An 18,814-nucleotide genomic window follows, 5' to 3' on the forward strand; every position below is an offset into this window, starting at 1 on the left:
CCTAAGTGCATTATCATATTACTCAACAAACTATTTTAAAAAAGTTATCAAGTTAGCATAATCTTTGAAAGAAGCATTCATACTCTCACTTTTTTATGTAGTTGACATCCTAGCCTAAAATGTGTTTCTAACATATGCAGTTACCTAAATATGCCTCTCATCATACAGCCATTACAGCCAAAAATAATCATGCAAAGTCTAAGCGTCTAGTAATTTTTCCCAACTGTCTTCAAAGTCCTTCATAGTCAAACAATCATAAACACAATTTTGTATCCTACTCTTGATAGCTTCATACTGTGAATATGGTCCAAATTTTTCTGACAACTTCTTCAGAATGAGCCATAGAAAAAATTTGTGCCATGATGTCGGAAATACTGTATCAATGGCAATTTGCATTATCTTATCTTGATCTATTATTATTGCCAAATGAGCTTGACCTTCCATGCAATTCAATCAAAATTACATTAACCACACAAAAGTGTCCTCATTTTCACTTGATATTAAACCGCAACAAAAAAGAATTGATTAGTCATGGTAACTCACCTCGAGCAAATGACATCTTATACCTATTAGTTAAGTAAGTTGTGTCGAATGTTATCACATTCCTAAGATATTTATAAGCAACCCTACTTTGGGCATTTTCTCAAAAGACATTCTTTAAACAACCCTCATCATCCAAATTCATAATATAATAAAAATGATCATTTTTTCTGTTGTATTCGGACAAAAGACTTTCATAGAGTTTTGACACCACCTTCACCAAGCCGCAGCTGTCTCGCCTTATCAAAATAATTTTGACAATTTTTTTCTTCTAAATGTTAGATTCTCATAATCACCAGCTTGAATACCGAAAAATTTAGAACTTTTACACACCTTTATACGAGCACCATCTCCCACATCCATTTTTTTTCGGCAGGATCCATCTTCCAATTGCATCTAAAAAATCTCGCTGAAATAAAGAGTTGCATTGGTTTTTTCCTTACATCCGAATTTCGATACATCCGAATCTCGATAAGTCTTCGCCTAGGAAGATAAGTTGTTGATTTAGATGTGCCTTGACATACACACACAAGTGTGAAGTACCTCAATTTTCCATCATCTCCAGTCTAGCTAGAACTTTTTTTGGATACATTAAACTCCTAATTTTTAGCATATTTTGTATAATATGCTCTAACCTCATCTTTCAAGGCAAATGTCAACTGAAAAAAAAAAAATAAAAGCAACAAAATATTAAAAAAAATGATGAAAGGACACATGATAATTTTCTAATTTAAAGTTTTTAAGAATTATGGGCTTTTTATTTGGTTTTGCAACCAACTCTAATCATCTTTCTCAACTACAAAAACTTTGTCTTAAGTTTAAATAATTTAATCTTGGTTGTTTTGTACCAAGTTGATGTTCTCGTTTTACCTATCCCCCATATAGTCTTCAACTTGTCGGTGGCTTTTTACTAAGGCTATTTCCATCCTAAAAGCTAAGGCACCAAATTGGGGCTCTCTTTTAGAACAGAGGCATATATTCTTCAAATTCAAACGTTCATCTTCAAAAACTCAAATCTATACTCGAAGAATCAAATCGAAGTTTATTCATCCGTAAAAGCATTAAACAATATAAGCCTCCAAGGAAAAACCGAGTCATCTAACTCTAGCGGAATGATTTTCAAGCATCATTTTTGTCATTCAAAAAAAATAACACAAGTTAAAGAGAAATGATAGTTGCAATCGTGAGTATATAAGTATTGCGCAATCATTTTGAAAAAGTGAATAAATACGAGACCTATATAAAAAGAAAATTAATTTTTTAATAGTGAATCTTACTTTTTTGTAAAGTGACTGTACAACACTTGCACACTTCATATTATATGTAACATTACTCTTTTAACACTCAATTGCTACTGAATGACTTGTTTAATGTAATACGGCTGCCAACCAATTGTTTGCCCTAGCTGAAATGTTGAACGTGAAGAGAAATGAGAGAAATGGGTGTAGATGCTTGGGCTTCTACACTTATGTCTAGATTTTTTTAAAAATAAAAGAAAGTGACGTGGCAGTGATATGTGTCACCGCCACATCAACACATAAGGAGATGCGCATTTTTTTTTTAAATGAAACTTCCATTCATAAATCAAAGAATACAAGATGATTTATCAAGAATAACAAACGGAGTAACCTCAGTAGGTTCCTCCTCTAACCACACTTGTTCAGAATTTAACTTTAGTCCTAACTTTGCAGCAGCATCCGCTATTCGATTTCTATGTCTGTTCACATGCATAACAGACCAGTACTGAAAATCCATCAAAGCACCTTTTATATCCTCAATGAGTTGACCATACCAAGAACAATCAACAGAGATCCTATTAACAGCATCGACAACCAATTTTACATCACCCTCAAATTGGACACACCTCAAACCGATTTCGTGGCACAAGGTCACAGCTCTAAGTAGAGCCCAACATTCTGCTATAACAGCAGATGGGATACCACTTCTGGAGGCAGCGAGAACTGCATGTACTTCATCACAATGATCTCTCACAACAACCCCAATACCCATTCTCTCAATTTCTCGGACATAAGCAGCATCAACATTAACTTTAAAGTAACCAATATTTGTGGGATCCAACCTTGTGCAGTATTATTCACTGCTGACACTTCCGCAAGTCTTCATTCGGGACCTGTGAACTTTGAATGGCAGGCACTACAACATCCTGAATGGCCAACTGAAATAGAATAGAAGGGCTTCTAAACATATTTCTAAACACAAACTCATTCCTCCTCTTCCAAATGCCATGAAAAATACAAGCCACTATATTCATAATACCATCATCCAATTTTGAAACCAGATCACCCCATAAGGATTTAAAATTAGCATAACTCTGTTTCCACTTCTGTAAAGGACTAATCAACTCCCCCTAAACATCTATAGACGCAGGACATGGCCACATAACATGTAACACAGATTCCTCAGCCAGTTGACAAATCGGGCATAATGAATTTTCCACTATCATTCTTTTGAACAGAGATTCTTTTGTGGGTAAAATATTGTTTAAAGCCTTCCACAGTAACTGCTTTACCTTCCCTGTACAGTCCAAAGTCCACACCTTCTTCCATATCTTAGAATCATGCAAAGATGTAAAAGCCTGACCGATACTCTGATTCTTCATTTCAAAATTAGTAAAGTAGGCGAATTTTACTGTGAATAAACCCTTTGTTGTTAAACCCCATATAACCTTGTCCTCCATACCTCGATAGCTAATGGGTAATCTACAAATACAATCTGCCTCTTCCCTTCTAAAAATTGAATATACCATATCTCGTTTCCATGTCTTTGTGTCTTCATCTATAAGTTCATCCACAGTAGCTTTAGCATTCAAATGACAAATTGGGGTTTGAATTTGGAAAGTAGATGGGATGGGGATCTATTTATCTTTCCAAATCTTAATTTGCTTTCCATTTCTAACTCGCCAAACATACCCCCTTTTAACCAAGTCCAAAACTGAGCATAAACTTCTCCATATGTGTAAGGGACAATATCCCACTTTTGCCTTCAATACATGACAAGATGGAAAGTATTTTTGTTTAAATACCCGAGCAGCCAAGGAGGAAGGATCCTGAATGAACCTCCATACCTGTTTTGCTAGTAGCGCTCTATTAAAACAATTAAGATCTCGAAAGCCCAAACCTCCCACACTCTTGACAGCACCAAGTTTTGACCAGCCTGTCCAATGTATTCCTTTATTATCTTGGCTATGATTCCACCATAACTTTGCAAACAACTGTTCAATTCCTTGAGCAAACCTTTTGGATGTCTGAATATACTCATTGTGTATGCCGGGATTGCTTGAAGAACACTCTTTATAAAGATTACCTTTCCTGCAGTTGATAGAAGTTTTGACTTCCAACTCGTGACCCTCTTCCAAACCTTGTCTTTGAGCCCTTTAAAAGTATCATATTTTGATTTGCCCACAACAGTAGATAAACCTAAATATTTATTGTAATTATCACAAATAACTCCTTCAGCGTGTTGGAGAATACATTCATTCACAGAAGCCCTTGTATTAGAGCTGAAAAGAACTAAATTTTTTTTTGTCTATTTAGCACTTGCCCAGAAGCCACTTCGTACATGTGTAAATTTTGGAGTAAATTGAACCATTCTACTTCCATAGACCTGCAAAAAATAACACAGTCGTCAGCAAAAAGGAAATGGTTTATCCTTATGCCTCCATTAGTTGCAACCACCCTTTTAATCATGCCCTTCAGTTCATCTTGCTGGAGCAAATTACTAAGGCCCTCGCCACATAGTAATAACAAGTATGGGGACAAAGGATCACCTTGTCGCAGCCCCCTTGAGGGTACAAATACATCTCCAGGTTCTCCATTAATCACAACAGAATAAGTGACTGACTTAACACAAGTCATAAGCAACTTGATCCAATGAGCACGAAACCCCAAATGAGTTAGAATTGCTTCCAAGAAATCCCACTCCACCCTATCATAAGCTTTAGACATATCTAATTTAATGGCCATGCACCCTTCCTTGCCTTTCTTCCTAGCATGCATTGAGTGAAGAAGCTCATAAGCTATCATGACATTATCAGTGATTAAAAGTCCAGGAATAAAGACACTTTGGTTCCAAGAGACCATCTACGTCAAAATGGATTTCAATCGATTGGCTAAAACCTTAGAAATTAGTTTATACCATACATTGCATAAACTAATTGGGCATTATTCATTAACTGATTTAGGAGAGTTTACCTTTGGAACCAAAGTAATAAGAGTATGATTTAACCCCGATGGCATGCTGCCACTATTTAAAAAATGCAAAACCTCTTTGGTCACCTCAGCCCCAACCACATCCCAATGATCTTCGAAAAACCCTGCACTGTATCCATCAGCCCCTGGTGACTTAAACGGGGACATTTGCCTTAAAGCAGCAACAACTTCTTCTTCAACAAAAACTCTGTCCAGTTGTTCCTTCAATGTAGGAGTCACCCTTTCTTCCACCCCTCCTAAACATGTTTGAATTGAGTCTAATGAAGGCTGAGAAGATCGAAAAATCTGACTAAAATGGGTCCAAAAACCAGCTGCAATATCCTCTTTCGTCTCCAATAGCTAACCTGACCCATCCTCCACCACCTTAATCATATTTTTCTTCCTTCTTTGATTGACGCAAGTATGGTAGTGTTTCTATCACCTTTAGCCAACCAATGAGCCTTCGCACGTTGTTTCCATCTCAGGTTTTCTATATCCAGTAACTCTCCTAACTCTATATCCAGTAACTCTCCTAACTCCTTTTGTAATCTTTTAATGGCTTGTATATTTTCTACACTTTCAGCCAATTCCAACTGCCAAATTCCTTCAACTTTTTGTTTGATCGCAGCTTCTCTATTCTTGTTGATATTTCTACTCCATGCCTGTAAATCTCTACGACATGATTCTAATTTCTGCTGTACCAACCCACGACTTGAATGCAAACCACCGAATTTCTGCCAAGCGGCTCGAATGACCTCCTTACACCTCGCCTCTTTGGACCAATTAGCTTCGTACTTAAAGGAAGGTCGAAATCTTGTTGTTAAAACACTGTCGTAAGAAAATTCTAACACAATTGGCCGATGATCTAAACATAAAGCACTTAACGTTTCAACTTTAATCCTGGAAAACTCCTCCCTCCACAAATTATTAGCCAACGCTCGATTTAACCTCTCCTTTGTAAAAGAGGAATCAACATGCCTATTACTCCAAGTAAATTTACATCCACTCCACCCCAAGTCAGATAATCGCCCTCCCTGAAGAACTTCTCGAAACAAATTAATCTGAGAATCGGAATGGACCCTACCTCCTACTTTCTCATTGTGTGCCAAAATCTCATTAAAGTCACCTATGATGCACCACCCCATATTTCGCGGATTAAAAGAGTTTAGTAACTGCCAAACTTCCCTACGCTTACTAGTCTCCGGGTGCCCATAAAAACAAGTTAACAACCAACAAAGTTTAGTGTCAGTTGGTCGTACAATGAAATTAATATGCCTCTGAGAGAAGTTAACCAATTCCAAATGTATATCATGTTTCCACATAACCATTAATCCACCACTCCTCCCAACCGCATCCACCACAATACAATTTTCATAGTGCACTCTCCTCGAAAACCTTAGAGCCTTAACATAAGTCAACTTGGTTTCCATAAGGAAAACCACAGTGGGAGTTTTGCCTTTAGCTATAAACTAAAGCTTTGAATTGTTCAGGAGTTCCCAAGCCCCCGACAATTCCAACTGAATATTTTCATGGTGCTCGGCGAGGCTGGGCCCCAGCTTGCGCCATATCAAAGTTAAACTCGTCATCAACAAATAAAGAAGCAAACTTACCTCTCTTAGACCCAGTCTCCCCAGTACTCGGAGTTGTAATCGTTTCAGTAGGCCGTTTTCCTTCAGAGTGAAATTCGTTGTCAGAGACCACAGTGGATGGACCCCTAGCTCTTCGTTTCCACCGTGAGTTGCTCTTTGTACACTTCGAAGATCGATCTGTATGAATTAGCAGGGGCATAAAGCAGAGAATGCCCCTGCGTGATTTGATGAGAACAAAGGCTGCCCTTATACCCACTATTGTCATGTGGCTCTTGATGGGCCAAGGCCTCATGAACCAAAGGTCTTGTACAGCCCACGGTATTCGAGCCCACCATCTGAGGAACTTCCTCCAACGACCTTTCCCGCTCATCAGACATGGAGTCCACATGAATCTGCCGTTTTGAAGGAACTTCCCCTATAATTGCCGCACCCCTTCTCTCCTTCAGCAGGGTCTGTTGAGAGCACGTAACGGCTTCCTCCACAGTCGGGCCAGTTGGGAAATCCGTGATAGCCTGTCCCCCATACACTCCGTTTAGTCCAGTACCCAACTTGATAGGAATCACTGCAGAATTACCAGAATTGCCCTCGTCAGAATCCTTCCACCGCGACCCACGATCATTTCTATCCTGTGAACCTTCAGCCACACTTACTCGATTCACATTCTTCAATCCCTGCAGACCTCCCATCTTCCCCTTAGGACTTGCGTCAGTGTTGGAGAAAGATAATTTGCGCTTGTAAATATCATCTGCCCGAAGCCAAGTACCAAACTGTGGTTCATATGTGGAAGTAGAATTAGCAGCCACGGTGCACCCCTCAACACCATGAATAATCCACCCACAACGAAAACAGAACTGTGGAAGTTTCTCATATTTAAAATTCAACCAGACCTTCTTCTCCTGTACGATGTAATTTGACCACGAGCAATAGGTTTCAACAGATTGACTTCAACCCGCACTCTCAGAAACTTCCCCCAGCCGATACCATCCTCATCAATATCAACGTCAAGAACGTTCCCCACAGATTGACCAATACGCTCACCCCAATCTTTAGTCATATGGCCCAATGGCAGATTAAAAATCTGCACCCAGAAGGATTCCTTGTTGAACGTCATCTTCCCGGGTTGAAGATCTCCCTCATAAGGCTTCAAGATAAAAAGAAAATTATCGAAAAGCCACGGCTTTCCTTCAAGCATGCGCTGCCTATCCGCATGGGTTGCGAAAGAGATCATGAAAGTGTTCTTGCCAATTTCATGAAAACTAGCCCTTTTGCTGATCCGCCAGATTTTTCCTATTGTATTTGTAACAATTTCCTTCCCTACCATCTGATCTGCACAAATCCTCCCTATCAAACTCCTTTCCCCCTTACGTTGAATTTCCTCATCACTATCAGAATAGCAGTCAACTATTAATCCATCTTCTTCCGTTAGACCAGATTGCCACATAACTCCTCTATTTCATCCATGTGGACCCTCGCCGAGTAGTCCCCTCAAATCTCACCTCACTTTATTGGACTAGTTTCACCACCTCTGGAGAATCGCCAGAGAGGAGACTATTAGAAACTTTGTCTCTGGGTTTCTTTATAATTGGAAAACTATTAAATTGTAAGTTTGATGTGATTCATAGGAGATGCGCATTTTTCAACCTTACGGGTAGAAGGACTTTTGTTTAAATTTTGAGTAATGTTATATACAGTTGTGAAATGCCTAAGTGTCATGCAGTTGTTTTAAAAAATAGTGAGATTTACTATTAAAAAATTAATTTCTTTTCATATAAATTCTGTATTTATTCATTTTTTTTTAAATAATTACACGATACTTGCACACTCATAATTGCAACTATTATTTCTCTTAAATCCTTTGTGCATCTTCAAAGAGTTTCCATCATTACATTTATAGCATTTGGCAGATAAGATCTTGTTTTGTTTTGGTACGACTTTGGTTTATTTCTAATCACATCTTCTTTTGGAACATGCACGGCAAAGGAAAATCAAATTAGCTTTCAATGTTGAGAATTCCAAGGACAACAAATTAGATGTATTTTAAGCAATAAAGTTTGAAATGCATTACAAATAAAATTTACAAACCCGTTTGTCGTCCCCTCTCCAACAGAAAAAGATAGTTTGCCTTTGCGATTAGGCCGTAAGACTATTGGTGGAAAACAAATTGGACTAGACCGGATTGATAGTCTTATTAGTCTGTCTCAAAATGTGATTTTTTGGACTGGACCGGATAGAGACAAACCGAATGTGTATATATATATATTTAAATATTTTTATGTGTATAATATATTATTTTATATAGTAATTGTATAAGTTAATTATGTAATTTTCATCCGATGGATCACCATTGATCATATATACAATGAAATTATTTAATATTAATTAACCATATATAAAATATTAAAGAAATCACTTAATTTAAATTTTACTAATTTAATTAATTTTTTGTATTAATTTTTCAGTAAAAAAAAAGAACAAGGAAGAAAAAAGTATTTATGGACCGAATCAGACCGAATAGATCGATCGGACCGATAGCTAACGGTCCGGTCTGACAAAAATGATGGATCGAAATTTTTGATCCCTGACCTCTCCGGACTAGACAGGACCAATTACACCCCTATTTTTATGATAGTGGCTTCAAAAGGACAAATCTCACTTATGTTTGGTAAGTAAACTATTTTCAAGTATTCTCTTATGAGAAATGAGTTGTACAAGCTCTAAATAGACAAGTCTCATACAAGCTTTTATAAAAAAGTAGACTCCACTTTAAAAAAATATAAAAAAAAACTATTATTTATTAGTGGAATCTATTGTTTTATAAAAGGCTTGTATAGGGCTTATCTATTTGGAGCTTGTATCTAGTATTACTCTATAATATTTTTATTCAAATTTTTTTCTCTCAATCCCACTCATTTTTAAAAAGATTGCGCAGTACTTATACACTCCACAACTGTATCTAATATTACCCAAAAATTAAATATTGTGATATAAATACGTCTCTCGTTATAAAAATTATTTGGACTAGACAATTATAGAAAATCTTATCCAATAGTTCGCTGAAACTTGTTAAGTCGACCCTTTCGTCTTTGGAAACTTAAATACGAAAGGGATACATGTAGGTTTCACAGATGAAAGCAACTGAAATTCAAATCTAAACTGTAAAAGAAACTATATTCATCGAAGAATCACACATGCTTCGTCTCCCCAAGTCTCTTTCCAAGTTCGTCACCGGACAACGTTCGCTTCCGCTCCGTCAATTTCATGCGAGGTCCAGTCGTCGTAGCCATCCCAAGAGCGACGATGAGGATAAGATTCTCAGAAGACGGGAGAATCGAGAGGCTCATTTACATCTGTACAAGAGCAGGGGCCAACACATCCTCACCAACCCAAGAGTCCTCGACTCCATTGTCCGAAAATCCCACATAAAGCCCACCGATACAGTCCTAGAGATCGGACCCGGTACCGGAAATCTCACCCTGAGGCTTCTAGAAGCTGCCAAATATGTCGTCGCTGTTGAAATTGATAAACGAATGGTGGAGGTTCTCCACAAACGCGTAGCCGAGCGGGGTCTTCAAGATCGTCTCAGTGTAGGTTAACTCGTTTTCTAGCTGCTCGACGAAATGCCTAGCTGAAAGTTTTGAGCGCTTGCAGTCAACTACTAAAAGTAAGCTTTTCTTGCAAATGGGTTTTGCAGGTTATATGTAATGACGCATTGAAGACCGAGTTTCCTCAATTTGATCTTGTGGTAGCCAACATTCCGTATGGAATATCTTCTCCTCTTGTGGCTAAATTAGTTTACGGGGCGAACCCATTTAGGAGCGCCACTCTTCTCCTCCAGAAAGAGTTTGCACGGAGACTGTTGGCGAATCCTGGTGACTCAGAGTTCAACCGCTTGGCGGTAAATGTGAAGCTGGTTGCTGATGTGGAGTTCTCCATGGACGTGAGCAAAAGGGACTTTGTTCCATGTCCAAAGGTTGACTCATCCGTGGTTATTATACGTCCCAAAGCTGAAATTCCTGATGTAAATCTGGATGAGTGGTGGGCTTTCACGAGAACCTGTTTTGGCAAGAAAAACAAGACACTAGGTGCTACATTTAAGAAGAAGAGGAAGTTGTTGGATTTGTTGAAACTGTCCACAAAGACTTGCTCAAGTAGTGAAAGTGCTGCCAGCGACCACAATTATGATCACAGCAACAATGCTGCTCGTGCTACTGATGATGAAGGGGACACTGATGAAACAGAATATTCATCTTTTTGCTTGGATACGCGGATGAGTATGTTCAGAGAGAAGGTCCTTGGAGTTCTAAATTCAGGTAGTTTTGAAGATAAGAGGCCTTCAAAGCTATCTAATGAGGAGTTACTGCATTTGCTCGCATTATTTAATCAAGCTGGAGTGTATTTTCATGATCACTCAAAGCCTAGGGATGCAGATAGTGTAGAACTTGAAGCGTTCTCAGCTTATAGCAATATATTACCTCATCATTCTATTATTTAGTCATCATTGTTGATCTTTCGTTCTTCCTTGTATTGGTAACTGTTCACTGATGGATGTTGCAGACAGAAGCAAGAGTCCTACTTGTCCGTCATTTTGATTCTTTGAATGAGATACAGAGAAGAAATTCTACACCATCAGCATTGTCATCTATGTTTGTTAGAATTTAGATGCACCTGGGTCCTCTTCTATTTTTGTCTGGAAGCACAGAGCCCATCACCAAACATGAAAAATGGCCTAATCATCGAAACAAACCTGTAAATTCTTTCTTTACCACCCTGCAGTTAACGAATGTAATGAAGTAATTAGATGGAGGTAGTCTACTAAGCATCATTGGAGCCCATGTACCTGATTGTATCATCCATTGGTTTACCCATGGCAGCGAGTCATACATTACTCTCGAACTCATAAGCATAGTCTCCATCAATTCTTGAACCTTACCAGATTCATTGGAGATAATCGGCCTTCAACCAAAGTTACAGCTTTCTTCTATTTTTTTTAAAAGGATCCATGATCTATCAATGTTATTCTGCATGTTATATGAGGAGGTGCTGGATTCTCAACTGTGGATTGTTAATGTTCCAATCTTCGAAGGAAGCCAACGTAATTGGATAAAAGAAGCCAACGCAATCGAACAGGGAAAATGATTTCACGGTTCTAGGGGTCTAAATCACACGCACTTACTTTGAAGAAAGTATGCAAGCATGTGACCATATAAAAAGTCTATCTTTTAGGCCTCCTTTGTTTTTATAAATGAGATGAGATGAGATGAGTTGAGATTAAAGTTAAAAAATTGAATAAAATATTGTTAGAATATATTTTTTAATATTATTTTTGTTTTGAGATTTGAAAAAGTTGAATTGTTTATTTTGTTTTATATGAAAATTTGAGAAAATTATAATGATGAGATGTGAGATTTTTAAAGTTTTCAAAATTTTGAGTTTTAATGATGGGTTCAACTTTTTTTTAAAATGAGTGCGTAAAATTTTCATTACCTTAAAATTATATCTAGAATCATTTATAAAATAATGTTATAATTAGGGATAATGACATATGTAATCATAGATTATATAAGTTTTGTGTACTTTATTTTAAAAAAATTAACAGATCCAACGAATTTCATAAACTACCAGTGTGCCACATCTGTTTTTTTTTTGTTCGTATCTCTCCCCTTCTCCTTCCTTGCTGCCTTTCCCAAACTCTCGAGCAATTCTTCATTGACGTTGCCGCCCTAGCCCCTCACCAACGTCGCCACGCACCTTCCTCGCCCCTCGCCGATGTCGCTGTTGCATCCCTCACCTTCCTCGCCCCTCATCGCAGCCCAGTCATCTTCATCGCCTCGTCATCAACGTCGTCATCATCGCCCCTCATCGGCAGGTACAGGATCTCTCTCTCTCTCTCTCTCTCTTCTTTCAAACGGGACTAAAGGGGTGGGGAATGGGGTGGGGGTTAAGAGGAAAAAAAAAAACTTAACTAGCGAGCACTCTAGTACGTCAGTTTATGGATCCTTTGTGGGATCCCTTTGGTGTAGCATAACTCTAGGATAAAAACATATTCTCCGTCCTCACAAACATGAATACTCATCAATGCTATCCACTTGATAGTTATCTTATCAGTGTCGTACACGTGGGATACCAATCAAAGTGGCCTCATGTACAACACCTTAGAGCATTGACATTGGATTAGCCAAATACCTTTTTATCTTTAAATTTAGCAAATATCATCCATATTTGCTCCACATTGAATTAGTTAAATTGTTTTCATCCAAAATATAAGTTACAGTAAATTTATTCTTCTTTTCAAATATAAAAAGAACTATAACAAGTCTAAAAGTATTTTTTAAGATTATTATATTATAGATATGAGATTTTTATTCATAAGAGATTTTACCATCTATATACATATGAGATTATTATATTATAGATTGTTGAATTATGAAAATAAAAATAAATATAATTGTTGGAGGTTATTGAAGATTATGAAAATAAAATAAAAATTAATTAAAAAATATAAATAATAAAAAATAATAATATTTTATTATTATAGAGAGTGTAATAACTAATCCAATGTAGACTTCAAGTTTTGAATGATTAGCTAAAAGTAAAAAAGCATCATATTAGTCAAAATTTGAAGAATATGATGGTCAATCCAATCTACATGTAGACTTCAGTGTCATACACATGGGATACCAATCTAAGTGGCCTCACGTATAACACCTTATCTCATTTTACCATTTTACTGTCTCATTGTTTTCGCACGAGATGAGTTGAGAGAAAATTGAAAGTTGAATAAAATATTATCATAATATATTTTTTTAATATTATTTTTATTTTAAGATTTAAAAAAATTAAATTGTTTATTTTATTTTGTGTGAAAATTTAAAAAATTTATAATAATTAAATGAGATGAGATGAAATTTGATTGTTTGATTCTAACTATTTTGACGTTAGGCCTTGCTAAACTGTTTTTACCTCTGCCCATGTGATGTAGGAAAGATTGCTTGTATCAGGACAAATTAGAGAGGTTGATACACTTTTTTTTTTTTTTTTGAAATAGAAAGACTAATTCCATTGATAAAAGAGCTTACAACATCTCAATGCTTACAATGGATTGAATGCTGAATGGATATTCTTCAATATCATATACATCCTCCGATAAATTTAAAGCAGACTTTGCTAGTAAGTGAGCTGCCTTGTTGGCCTCCTTGTATGCGTGAGTGGCTGACCATTGGCTGCAGGAATTCATCACTATTCGGGCATCTTCAATCAGCAAACCTCCCATGCTCCAATTAGAAACCTGATTCTGCAACAAATCAACCACTTGTTTTGAGTCACCTTCCAGGAGGACCAGCTTGAGCCCCATTTCTTTACAAAAAATTGCTGCTAATAGAAGGCCATGTGCTTTAGCATCAAAAGGGCTGCCTTTTAGCTATCAGGAAGCTCTGAGTGTCCCTATGACCTTACCATTATGATCTCTAATAATCACACCCACCCCAATTTTGCCTATACCCACATTTAAAGCTGCATCCCAATTTACTTTAAGAAAACCCTCTACTGGTTTAAGCCATTTAAGTACCCTTTGTGAAGATTGCATTGGGGGAGTCTGAGAGGTGTAGTTTGTTTCTTGGAAAAGAGCCATGTTAGCTTTTGCTTTTTGTGAGAGAACAGTAGGATGAGTGAAGCTTTTACCATGCACTACTTCATTCCTCTTGGTCCATATTCCCCTTAGTGTGACTGCCGCTTCTCCGAGCTCATTAGGATCAAGCTGCTCCACTAGTGTAATCCACACATTAAAGAAAATATCAATTTGGTATGACATTTCTAAACTCTAATGCAACCTTGATTCCATACATCCCTAGTGGCTGTACATCCCAAAGAACATGGTCTGAGGTCTCGGGGTCAGTTCTACAAATTGGGCAAGTACTATCTTCCACAATTTTCCTCCTCTTTAGGTTTGCAAGTGTTGGAAGAGCTTCACTACATGCTCTCCACAAAAATAGCTTAATTGCAGGGGCTACTTTCAGTTTCCACAAAATCTTCCACATAGTTTTGTCCCTTTGCTTTCTTGACGTTTCTCCCTCTATCTCAGTCTCCAAATTTCTCTGGGTATGGTAACCACTTTTCACTATGTACTGACTAGTAGTATTTGGTTGCCAAACTAACTTGTATGCTCTGCCTCCTATACTGACGGGGATGGCTCTAATAGCCTCAATTTCCTGACTAGAGAATAGTTCTTGTAAGAGATCCTCCTTCCATATTTTTAGATTAGTGTCAATGAGGTCACTAACAGTTTCACACCAACAGTCGGAAGCTCTAGTTGAGGAGATTTGGAAATTTGGAAGGGAAGGGACCCAACTATCCTTCCATATGTTGATGCTATGCCTTTTTTAAGTAGGGGCAGCCCAAGGCTTCTCCAGGCATATGATGGCCCAGATTCTAGCTTGGCCTCCAATAGACTCACCTGTGAAAAATATTTTTGTTTGAAGACTTTAGCAATGAGTGAAGAGGGATCCTGTAGAATCCTCCACATTTGCTTGGAAAGCAAAGCTATATTAAAGCATCTAAAGTCCCTGAAGCCTAAGCTCCCTAGATCCTTGGCAGAGCTAAGTTGTTCCCAAGGGGTCTATTGTATTTTTGAAAAATCCTCATTATAATCCCACCAAAATTTCTTGAGAAGCTGGTTTAGTTTACTGGTAATAGAGATGGGTAAGAGAAAAATCCCTATGGAGTAAGTTGGAATGGTTTGGAGCACAGACATGAGAAGGATTTCCTTACCAGCTGTCGATAAGTGCTTCGTTTTCCAGTTAACCACTCGAGCCCAAGTCCTATCTATGAGGGAGTGAAAAGCTGAAACGTTTGCTCTCCCCACCATAACAGGTAGCCCTAAGTACTTGTCAAAAGCCCTAGTAGATTTTATTCCTGCTAATTGCAGAATCTGTCTTTAGAAACCCTGCTGAGTATTTTTATTGAAAAAAATAGTAGACTTTTCTTTATTTAGAGCCTGTCCTGAAGCCTGTTCATACAAGTCCAGTATCCTTAGCAATCTAGTCAGCTCCTCAACCTTTGATTGGCAAAAAATGAGGCTGTCATCTGTAAAAAACAGGTGACTTACACGTGTAGGCCCTCTTCCAACAGGAGCACTAGTGATTTCGCTACATACCTTAGCTGTTTTTAGCAAAGCCGTGAAGGCTTCAGCACAAAGTATGAATAAGTATGGGGACAGGGGATCCCCCTGTCGAATGCCCATTGACGGGGAGAATTTCTGTTGAGGCTCACCATTAACAAGAATGGAATAAGTCATTGAGTTTAGACAAGTCTGAACAAGTGTTACCCAATGTTGAGGGAAGCCAAACTTCTTCATCAAAGCCTCTACAAACTGTCATTCTACTCTATCATAGGCCTTGCTCATATCCAGTTTAAGAGCCATGTAACCTTTCCTACCCTTCATCCTTGTATTCATAGAGTGGAGGACCTCATATGCCACTAACATGTTGTCTGAAATAAGTCTCCCAGGTACAAAGGTGCTTTGGTTCATGGACACAATATCAGGGAGGACACCTTTTAGCCTATTAGCCAGTGTTTTGGATACTATCTTATAAATGACATTACAAAGGCTAATGGGTCTGTATTTAGTTACTTTTTTGGGATTCTTGACCTTAGGGATAAGTGATATGAACGTGTCATTGACCTCTTTTAGTTACTCTCCATGATTGAGAATGTGTAAAACAAAGCTACATACCTCCCCGCCCACCACATCCCAATGTTTTTGGTAGAACTGGGCTGGAAAGCCATCAGGACCAGGTGAACCAAGGGGGTTCATTTGGAAGATAGCAATTTTTACTTCCTCAGCAGTGAACTGCTTCATGAGGCTTGTGGACATCTCAACAGAAATTTTTGGACTTAAAGCATTTAAACAAGCCTCAATATTAATGGGTGATGATGTAGTGAAGAGTGAAGAGAAAGAACCTATAAAAATTGCTCCAATATCAACCTGCACAGAAACTACCCTTCCGTTTGTGTCTATTATGGATTTGATGGTATTAACTCTCCTCCTTTGGCTTGCATGCATATGAAAAGAACTGAGTATTTTTGTCTCCATTTTTAAGCCAATGTTGCTTTGCTCGCTACCTCCACTTCATTTCTGCTTCAGCTAACGACACCTCAACCTTTCTTTTGTAAATTTTGCATGTGAGTCATGTGTGAACCATCACTAGTATTTTGCAGGTGGCTTATAGTAGCTAAAGCCCGATCGATTTCCTTCGTCTCATGCTGAGCATATTTTTGTTTCCATTGTACTAGCCCCCTTTGACAATGCTCAAGCTTGGTTCTTAGAGTAGAAGCCTTTGTATCTCCCTCTGTCACCTTACTCCATGCCTTCTTCACAATGCCAAAACACTCCTCCTTTAATTCCCAGGCAACTTCATACCTGAAGATCCTGAATTTCCTTTCACTCTTATACTAGAAATGGTGCATGTTAACATGAAGAGGGGAGTGGTCAGATTTTACTACTGCCATAGCATTACAAGAAGCTGAATTGAAATTGTCATTCCACTCTTTATTAGCCATTGCTCTATCAATTCTTTTCTTTATGAAATCGTTTCCACTTCTATTTATCGACCAAGTGAATTCCTGCCCTTGGGAATGAATGTCATGGAGATCACACACCTCAAGGGCCTGCCTAAATTCTTCAATTTCCTTATAAGATCTACTAGCACCCCCTATTTTTTCCTTTTGGTGCAAGATTTCATTAAAGTCACCTGCACATAACCAAGCTATTGGAGAGGAAGGTTTGAGCATCTTTAGAAGCTGCCAACTGCTATTCCTTTTCATTGTATTTGGGTGGCCATAAAACCCAGTGAATTGCCAAATAAGTTTATCTCCTCCTTCATGGATAGTTGCACTAATATGCCATTTGGTATAGTTAATAACTTTGACACTCCAACCTTCTTTCCAGAGTAAAGCTATTGCTCCATTTAAACCCACACTCTCCACGGCAAAGCAACTCTCAAATTTCAACTTTCTTCTTACCTCATCCATCTAGGTACTGTTGCACTTAGTTTCCAAGAGGAAAACTAAATGAGGACACTTTTCCTTAGTCAAGTTCATAAGGATTGGAATTGTTCGAGCGTTCCCAAGCCCTCGACAATTCTATATTAGGAGACTCATTGAGTTTGGCAGTGCTGGAAACCAGCCACTGCCAAGACATTTTGATTCTCAACCGACTACTCTTATTTTTCTTTGGATTAGGGTCACCCTCCCTTTGTCTCATTAGTACCTCTCCTTTTTTTCCCCTCTGAAACCTTAGTGGTAGTGATATCAGTAAGCCCCTCACCCTTTAATCTTACAATTTCAACGAAATCTTTCAATTTCTTATTTTACTATGTTCAACTTTAATCATAAATGGGGGGTCCTGCATAGCTAGAGTCTCCTGGATTGGGGGGTCTTCCTTTATTTGCACATCTATATACTCTCTTTTTTTCCCATAGCCAGTTCCTCCCTCATGGGCATCTCTTTTAATTCAGTCTTCAGCTCATATTACCCCATTTTCTTCCCTATGGCAGTTTCATCCCTTTTTCCCCCTTGCCTTCAGTTTGTTGTCCTCTCAGGTTATGATTATTTCCAGTAGATCTACCATACTTTCAGCCATAAAAAATATTAGTGTTCATGGGTTGTGCTCTGAGCCAAGAGCCATACTGAAATGGTTCAAGATCTTCCTTTTGTTGGTCAAACCGTGTTCTCGAACAGTTCCTTCCCTTATGGAACAAGATCCCACATTGGAAATAGAAATTTTGCATCCACTCATACTTAAAGGAGATCCAGTGCTACTGTTGTTCAAACTCCAACCATTTCCCCCCTCAAGAGAGGTTTATGGAGATCCACAGCTACCCTGATACGGAGGCATCTTCTCGCGGATCCATCAGATTCAACATCCACCCTTATAACATGTCCAAGAGAGGATCCAAACTGCTCCCCTATGTCTTCCGTCATTGCAGCCAAGGGGAGGTTGTGGCATTGAATCCAGAAGGGTTCATATCGGAATTGCATTGCGTTGATGGACACATTTTCATCAACCTCTTGTAAGGTCAGTAAATTTCTATCAAAACACCATGGCCTAATGCTTAACACTTTCTCCTTGTCCTGCACTTGCTGAAACTCAATCCGAAAACATTGGTCGTTTAAATCCTTGAATCGCACCCATCCACCTAGCCTCCACAACTGAGACATTGTCGTCCCAAAAGCCTCATTATGAACGATTTTTCCAAATAAAACTCTTCCTATAATACAGAGTTTCCCACGGAGGCTCCCTTCCTTGCGTTCTTCTGGTTTGATATGGAAAACAGAGTTCTCTTCCTTTGATAGGTGAAGTCGTTTCCATCGTGTAGTCAGATCTTCCTCTTCCATCCCTGCCGACATCACACAACCTCACAAAAAGTGAGACTTATGCCTTTGTTAAGAATAGAGGCACTAAACCCTACTCTATCTCGAGAG

General features: G+C 38.3%; 3 protein-coding genes and 1 long non-coding RNA gene across 4 annotated transcripts; 1 reads left to right on the plus strand and 3 right to left on the minus strand.

Annotated features, from left to right (window-relative positions):
* Window positions 1–2,124: 2,124 nt before the first annotated feature.
* Window positions 2,125–2,550, minus strand: LOC121262145. Its single transcript, XM_041164556.1, has one exon. It carries the CDS (start codon window positions 2,548–2,550, stop codon window positions 2,125–2,127), a length of 426 nt encoding a protein of 141 aa, XP_041020490.1.
* Window positions 2,551–9,363: 6,813 nt separating this feature from the next.
* LOC121263857 (ribosomal RNA small subunit methyltransferase, mitochondrial) lies at window positions 9,364–10,963 on the plus strand. The gene is made up of 2 exons (XM_041166937.1): window positions 9,364–9,921; window positions 10,029–10,963. Exons 1-2 carry the CDS (start codon window positions 9,526–9,528, stop codon window positions 10,827–10,829), a joined length of 1,197 nt encoding a protein of 398 aa, XP_041022871.1. The 5' UTR covers window positions 9,364–9,525; the 3' UTR covers window positions 10,830–10,963.
* LOC121263858 lies at window positions 10,029–11,361 on the minus strand. Its single transcript, XR_005940364.1, has 2 exons — window positions 11,175–11,361; window positions 10,029–11,063 (listed from the first exon to the last, which is right to left on the minus strand). It is a non-coding gene; the product is annotated as an uncharacterized LOC121263858 (long non-coding RNA).
* Window positions 11,362–18,157: 6,796 nt separating this feature from the next.
* LOC121262146 lies at window positions 18,158–18,727 on the minus strand. The gene has a single exon (XM_041164557.1). It carries the CDS (start codon window positions 18,725–18,727, stop codon window positions 18,158–18,160), a length of 570 nt encoding a protein of 189 aa, XP_041020491.1.
* Window positions 18,728–18,814: the final 87 nt, after the last annotated feature.

Source organism: Juglans microcarpa x Juglans regia, chromosome 4S (assembly GCF_004785595.1).
Source record: "Juglans microcarpa x Juglans regia isolate MS1-56 chromosome 4S, Jm3101_v1.0, whole genome shotgun sequence".
NCBI lineage: Eukaryota > Viridiplantae > Streptophyta > Magnoliopsida > Fagales > Juglandaceae > Juglans > Juglans microcarpa x Juglans regia.

Coding starts and splice junctions, on each gene's coding strand:
- LOC121262145 (XM_041164556.1), bottom strand. CDS start 2,550: ATGGGTATTGGGGTTGTTGTGAGAGATCATTGTGATGAAGTACATGCA.
- LOC121263857 (XM_041166937.1), top strand. CDS start 9,526: ATGCTTCGTCTCCCCAAGTCTCTTTCCAAGTTCGTCACCGGACAACGT. Junction 9,922..10,028: donor GTCTTCAAGATCGTCTCAGT/GTAGGTTAACTC, acceptor TGGGTTTTGCAG/GTTATATGTAATGACGCATT.
- LOC121262146 (XM_041164557.1), bottom strand. CDS start 18,727: ATGGAAGAGGAAGATCTGACTACACGATGGAAACGACTTCACCTATCA.